The sequence below is a fragment of the Petaurus breviceps genome, unplaced genomic scaffold (genome assembly GCF_028583685.1).
Source record: "Petaurus breviceps papuanus isolate PSGF00001 unplaced genomic scaffold, PetGlider_PUasm1.0 90994, whole genome shotgun sequence".
Lineage (NCBI taxonomy): Eukaryota > Metazoa > Chordata > Mammalia > Diprotodontia > Petauridae > Petaurus > Petaurus breviceps.
Window position 1 is genome coordinate 6,856,707 of NW_027187393.1, and position 7,680 is coordinate 6,864,386.

Genomic DNA, 7,680 nt, shown 5'->3' on the forward strand with positions numbered 1-7,680 from the left:
CTGTCCCTCTTCAGCTGGGTGATTTGTTGCCAGGGAGCAATGGAAGGTAAGTATGTGAACTACCCCCCACTGCAGTCATCTGCCTTTGTCTAGGGTTGACCCTCATTGCACATAGGGGACAGGAAGCATGGAGGGATATTTGTGCCTATCTCTAGTCATGGAGGGAGGAGATACGGTTTCTGAAGCTAAGGGAGAGACTAGAGGAAGAACAGGAAAGAAACTGAGGGAAAGCTATGGAAAGACAGAGAAGAGGGGGAATAGAAGAAAGAGAGGGACTAGAAAGGAGAGAAGGGGAGATGGGAGAGAAGAGGGAAGAAAAGAGGAGGATGAAGAAGGATAGGAAAATATGGGGCAGTAGGATAAAAGAATGTCAGAGGCAGGATGGAAGAGGAGAAGGACAGGAAAAAGAAAGAGAACAGAAGGAAGATGGAGAGATGATGGTAGGAAGATAGTGGAGGATGAGGGATAGTTGAGGAAGGAAGGGAGAGATAAGGGAGGAGAGGAGAAAATGGGTAAAGATAGGGGAGAAGTAGTTAAGACAGGGAGAGATGGGGGAAATGGGAGATAATTGGGGGGAAACAGGAAAGAAACAGGGGGTAGGTCCAGAAAAGCATAGGCAGGACTATAGAGAGCTGGGACAAAAGATGGGAAAGAGAGGGGGGGGGGTATGTGTATCAGGGGGCAGGGTGGGGATCAAGAGAGTTGGGAGAGGATGAGACAGAGATGAGAGAATACAGGAGAAATTTGGGGAAGAGTGAGACAAAGACGGGGAAACAAGGGAGACATATTCAAAAGAAAGATAGGACAGAGAAGGGAAACATAAGGAGAGACAAACAGGGGATGAGAGAAACATGAGGAAGGACATGAGAGAGATGAGGAAGGACAGAAGAAAGCTGGGGAAGGACAGTACTGGTAAAGAGGAAAAAATGTGGGGGGGTGAGCTAAAGAGGGATGAAAGAGTGGGAAACAAATAGGATGTTTGGGGGAGAGATGAGGTAGATGCAAGTGACACAAGGGGATTATGGGAGAGACACCAGGAGAGCTGTAGGAGGCAGGAGGGCAGGAGACAGGATGGGGACAAGAGGAGAAAAAGATGAGGGAAGGATAGAAAAGAATGGGAGAGAACGAGTCAGAGACAGGAGGATGGGAAAAAAAGTGGAGGAGCAGGGGGTCTGGGTGCTGACTGATGGTAAAGCAAAAAAACCTTTACCATTACCTCTAGATTTATACTTTGGGATCTTTGATTTCTGCAGTTGGAACGTTCAGAGGAGATAATTTTGTAGGACTGGAATGCCCATTTCCTCTGTCTATTTGAGATTTCCCAATATAGGGGAGAAGGATATGAAAATTTTATCTAAGATCTCATATACTATGAGGCCTTTTGGATCCAGGCAGATAACCATCTATGAAGTTATATTTGTTGAATCATGAGGAGATCTTGGATGGTTTCAAGGGTATAAGCAAAAGATTGAAAGAAACAATTAAAACAGCTTAGGCGGGGCGGCTAGGTGGCACAGTGAATAGAGCACTAGCCCTGGAATCAGGAGGACCTGAGTTCAAATCTGGCCTCAGACACTTAACACTTACTAGCCGTGTGACCTTGGGCAAGGCACTTAACCCCAATTGCCTTGGCTTCTCCCTCCAAAAAGCAAAAAGAAAAAGAAAAAAAAAGAAAAGAAAAAGAAAACCAGTTTAGGTATATTAGATACTAAGCAATTACCATGAATATAAGCATTTTCAAGGAGTTTTCTCTGTAAATTGCTTGGCCACAGCCAGGAGGATAAGTTTCTGGTTGTTTTCTCTAGTGAAAGATCAAAGTCCCTTTGAAAGAGTGCTCTTTGTGATTCTGCATATGGATGCTAACACAGATTTGGGGGATGAATGATGAATAAGTTTCTAGCACACACATTATTCCAACTTGGGTTAGAGGAAAGCCCTTGATTATTAATAATTTTGAACCATATCTATAGCTTCATTCACATAAGGAACTCCCAGTGAGGAAACTGTCTCAATGACATTCTGCACCTGCTCAGAAATTCATAGTTTTAATGACTTTCCTAGGGAACTTAGAGGTTAGGTTATTTACCCAGGGTCACACATCCAGTATATGGTCAGAGGGGATGCTTGAACCCAAGACTTCCTGACCTTCGGGCAGGTTCAATATCCCTTATACCTCATTAACTCTCAATTACTAATCTACCTCAGCATAAATGTATGTATGCATGTATACATTCTCTAGTAAACAATTTCTCTACATTCCCAGAGAAAGTATGGCACTTGCAGTTACAAAAATTCTGAGAAACGAAATATACTTACACATGTTGTGAGAAAGATCATGGAAATCACAAAACCAGATACCACAGATAGAAAGGAAGATGACACATTGATGATGCACTTGTTATAGGCCAGGCACTGTACTAATTGGTAGGGTTACACATAGCAGCAAGGGCACTAGCAGTTCCATAGGGAATAGCCTGGTGTGGAGATCAGTGATGTGGGGACCTGAGGCCTAGAAATGTAGGGCAAATAGTTAGCTATCTGAGCTGAGGATTCCAGGAATGGAGTCCAGGGTCCTGGTGAGGAGGAGGTGGAGAATCTGGTGGTCCAAGTAGAGACTGGGTCTGTCAGGGAGCAGGACAGGAAGTCACCTGGAGGTCTGGGCACAGGCAAGATGAATTGAGGCAATCGAGGCAATTTTCATAGGCCTGACAACGGAGACACAGACAGGCAGGGACAGGTGCATTACCCCCCCCCCCCCACACACACACACACACATACCTCCACACCTTTATTCCTGGGTCACTTATATACTCAGAGACATACATGTAAATATATACATGTACATACCACCATATACCTACCATCACCACCAGACACACACTTGCACACACATACTCATGTCCATCTGTCCATCCTCTTGTCTGTCTTTGACAATGCAGGTTCTCAGAGCTTCATCATACTCCAGATCTCTCACTTCTGGGACCCATCATCAGTGCAGTTCTGGGGCAATGCCTCTCTCGGGGACTCGATCACTCACACTCTGGAGGGCAGTGGCCACAACATCACCATCCAGCAGCTGAAGCCTCTGGAGTCCCCTGAGCGCTGGAAGCAGACCAAGGAGCACCTACTCAACTACCTTAATGAATTCCAAGTCTTAGTACAGCTGGTGAACAAGGAGCGGGGTGTGGCCTGTGAGTGGGGATGGGGCCAAGCTGGAAAGAGGGATGGTCTCTCTGGGGGAAAGGACTTTGGATGGGAGTGGAGCTTGCTTCTGGTGGGAGGACAAATGCCTAGGACTCCCTGGGGCTGGTGTAAGAACCCTTAGGGCCTAGGCGTAGGGAGCTTGGCAACTGGTTCCCACTGCCTTAAGCCTTGTTGGACCCCATGTTTTGGGAAGAATAGAAGTCAGAAACCAAAGCCGAGTGATGTCTACAAGGGCCTCTTTAAACTGAGCAGTCCCTGCACAGCCCAATCCAGAGGCTGAGAGCTATCCTGGTAGATCAAGCTCCTTAGCTGACCGGCTGGCTTCCCCTTTCTCCCCATAGTGCTCTCCATTGTTCCCTGATCTGGCTCCCTCTCCCTCCACAAGCCCTTGACCTGGCTTCCTTCCCCACAGTCCCACTGACCCTGCGCTGCTCTTTGGGCTGTGAGTTGCCCCCTGATGGCCAAGATGCCCATGTCTTCTTTGAAGTGGCCTTGAATGGGAGCTCCTTTGTGAGCTTCCAGCCAGAGAAGGTCCTGTGGTCAGCAAGCCCAGACCAGAGCCACCCCCCAGAGCTATACAACTTTACCCTGAAGCAGCTAAACAACTATAACCGAACCAGGTTCGAGCTTCTGGAATTCTTACAGGACACATGTGTGGGCTTTCTGAAGCAGTACATGCACAGAGTCTCCAAGCCAGGTATGTGATTGGATGGGGATGACCAGTGGGGTACAGGGCTAGGCACTAGGACTCTGTAACACCTGTGGGACCCCTCCCCTCCCAGTCACCCTGGGCAGGAGCCCCATCAAGCAGCTAAGCTCCGGGTTGTGCAGGACAGTAATGGAGACCAGAAGCCTCTAGTGGAGGTGAGCAGCTTGCCAAGGTCTCCCCAGGCTGACTTCCCCACTTCTTGCCAGGGCCAGTCCATTTGTTCCTCCTCTCATTCAGCAGAGATTTGCTAAACACTATGTGCCCAACACTGCTTGGTCCTCCTCTGACTCAGCTGATCCCTTCTATTCTGCAGTGTCCCAGGTTTCTCCATCCTACACAATGCTGATTCTGGGCATCATCATGGGTGTCTTCGCCATCTCCAGTGTGGCTGTTGGCATCTTCCTGTGCACAGGGGGAAGGTGGAGCTAGTCTTCTCCCTTGCTACAAAAGCAGAGCTGGTCATCCCAGCCCAGAAAACCACACGAGACTGAGGCTCTATGGATCCAAGAAGGAGTGGTGGATGTTGCCCTCCCCTGGTTCCCTTGTTCTCCCACCATGGATTTAGGCCTTTGGAACTCTGTAGATGTCTCAGTTGGGGTTCCCACCTTAAGAGAGATATAGCACCATGGGTGCATTCAAAGACAACAAGGTGAAAAGAGACCCCAAACTGATAAATAGTAGGAATCCCGGAGATGTCCAGTCTAAGCACAGTAGGGTCTCAGTATTTAGAGCTTGAGCAAACTTAGAGATTGCCTAGACCTCGTTTTACATATGAGGAAACTGAAGTCCTGAGAGGTTTAAGAAATTAGCCCAAGCTCAAAAAGACAGTAGATAGCAGGTAAATGGGGTTCCAAACTTGATGCTCTTTTTGCTACCCCATGATGGGCCATGGAAGTGGTAATATCTCCTCTGATTAAAGCCAGGAGGCCTAATGATGAGAGTCATGACATTAAGAACCATTAGAATGATTGTGGACCAATGTACTGGGACTCTAGGTGGGAAATCACTTCTCAGGCAGGTGGAATTGAAGGCCTCCATCTGTCACAATGACAGAACCTTATTACCCAACTCCCCATTCCCCACCTTCCAATGTGCAGTAATCAAGAATCCTCTCCTACATCAAGGACCTACCTCCTTTTTTCTTGGAAAATTCCATTAGGAGTCCTGTTTTTCATCCAACTTCCCTTAATAGTTCTACCAGAGCAGTAGGACAGAGTCTAGAAAGCTCTTAAAAGTGAGAAAATGTTTGAGGGGGGAGCTCAATTCCCCTACCATCATCACTGGGGACCTACAACCTAGGAGATTGAAATCCTGGTTCTACGAGTGACTTATGTGAGCTAACCCTTCCATTTCTCTGGTCCTCAGTTTTCTCATATCAAAACATGGATAATACTTGTTTTACTTATCTCACAGGGCTGTTGTGAGGATTTCATTAGATAGTAGTATTTGTAAAATACTTTGCAACCATCAGACATTTATTTGTCCTCTCTTATTATTACTATTACTATTATTAATAAATGATTTTATTATTTTTCTGAGAAAAGTGATGTCTTGTCCCTAAGCTGTTGGGAATGGGAGCCAGTCCAGCATGATCCACCCTACCTTCTCAGGAAGGGAGGGAGCCAGTGGATCCTTGTTAGAGTCTGGAAATCACAGAGACATAGCCCCTTTTTTCTGTGCTAAAGAGCAGCAGAACTCAGTCGACTGACCTTGTGCTCTGCCCAGGAACCCAGACCTAGTCAGAATGGTATCAGGAAAACATCCCAGGGACCTGAGACGTAGGCTGCTCACCCTAGGCCCTTCCCCACTTGGGCTGAGGGCTAAGAAGAGAAAGGGAACAGAACAGTCCTTGGGCTGGGCACTTAGGGGGAGAACAGGAGAACTCTATGTATCCTACTCTGTTATCCTGCTGCCTGAGTCTCATCTCTCCCACTCTAAGTTCCATGCTTCATGCCTGAGGTCACAAGTTTTTAGACAGATCTTCCTAACACTGATGAAATCATTGTCATTTGTTGGTCTGATTGGAAAAAAAAAGACACAACAATGGGGTGGCTAGTGAATAGAGTGAATAGAGCACCGGCCCTGGAGTCAGGAGGACCTGAATTCAAATATGGCCTCAGACACTTAGCACAAAACTAGCTGTGTGATCTTGGGAAAGTCACTTAACTCCAGTTGCCTTGCCTTCCCCCTTCCAAAAAGAAACAACACTAAGGATTTGGTCTAGGTGCTAAAGCCCTGGCATTCAAGGTTCCCCATGATATACTGCCTAAAGAGGTGGTAGCCAGAATCTCTGCCTTCTGAAATCCTGCCAGTCCTTCAGCTTAGGTACTGTCTCCTCCAGGAAGCCTCTCTTTATCCTTCTACTGGAAGTGACCTCTCTCTTCTGAGCTCTCACAGCACTTGATTTGTGCTGTTCTTGACCCTCCTTTCTTTCTGCCTTGTGTATATAATATCCCCTCTGTGCTTATTTTCCCAGCTCTAACTTAAACTGGCAGACTAAGTCCCCAAAAAGTAAGGACAACCTGCCCCCTAAGGGTTGTAGGGGTAACTCTGAAAGATTATGGCTTCTAATACAACCACTCATGAGCCCCTATCTAGTGTGCTCTCCACAATTTTTATCAACCAGTTGACATTGGAGAATTTTTACAAAGGGATATTTACTGAGAAACTTTACTGAGGACAGAAAATAGAATACAAACCTTTCAAATTGGCAGGCTCACTCTTTCCTTGAACACATAGACAAGGTCCCTGGAGATAGTAGGTACTTAAAATACAAAGGTAGACACAAATACCTTTAGTCAACACATGGGGCCAAAAAAATATCTTGAGGCTGTTGATGCTGAGAATTCTTTTTTCCTTTCACAGTCCCCACCAAGTTTGTTTTGGGGCTTGTCATCTGGATGGATGAGTTGCTCCTTTACTCAGTGGAGATGGACTCAGCCTTCTTACAGGAGTGCATCCTCTTGGTCAATAGGTCAGTCCACTACTGGGCTGGGTCCAGCAGGTTGCTTTTCAAGGTTAACTTCTTAGCAGATTCAGTTACTGTTGCTACTGGCTATTGTAATCTCTTTTCTTGGCTCTGGTTGCTGATGGGTCTTTTGAACTCTCAAAATTCGCAAGGTAGTAACCTGGACTATTGTAATCTCTTTTCTTGCCTCTGGTTGCTAATGGGTCTTTTGAACTCTCAAAGTTCGCAAGGGCTATTCTTTTTTTGGATACTTATTTATCTAAAATCATGAAAGAACACACACACACACACACACACACACACACACACGGTACCATATGCTCAGGGATACATTGTGGCTGGGTAGGAAGATAAGACTTTGTCTTTCTTCCCACCTGAAAACTCACAGAAATCTTCTTCACTCAAAAGCCACCACAGAAAAGCATGAAAAAAACCTATCCACTTGAACTTTTTGTATGTACCCTGGGTACATCCTTGGCCAATTAGAACTCTTTGTTACTACAATACCAACCTCTCAGATACTCATAGCCAAGAATAGATTTACCAAGGTCCCACATGCTGTATTAAAACAAGGAAGGGAATATTGTACATGACTGATACAACCAAACAGAAAAGGGAAATCTGCACATGCTCTGAGGACCAGGCCCTTATTGACCAGTCCCCAAATGACATGTGTGACCCTAATAATAACAATAGCAATAATAACAGCTAACATTTATTGATTGGCACATTAAGGTTTGCAAAGTACTTTACTGTTGCGGGCGTTTGCCCTCACAACAGATCTAGACGACTAGCCCCA

General features: G+C 46.0%; 1 protein-coding gene across 3 annotated transcripts in view; it reads left to right on the forward strand.

Moving 5' to 3' along the window:
* PROCR (protein C receptor) overlaps positions 1-7,680 on the forward strand; it is a 16,716-nt gene continuing 9,036 nt past the window's right edge. Inside the window, exons 1-4 of one of the 3 annotated variants that reach the window (XM_069077767.1) lie at positions 1-46; positions 2,940-3,191; positions 3,617-3,901; positions 6,779-6,887. In XM_069077767.1, coding sequence (XP_068933868.1) covers positions 40-46; positions 2,940-3,191; positions 3,617-3,901; positions 6,779-6,887 — 653 coding nt within the window. In that variant the 5' untranslated portion in view covers positions 1-39. Of the gene's footprint in view, positions 47-2,939; positions 3,192-3,616; positions 3,902-4,226; positions 5,457-6,778; positions 6,888-7,680 lie in introns of those variants that run through there. The other 2 variants (XM_069077768.1, XM_069077769.1) reach the window with 2 other exon arrangements.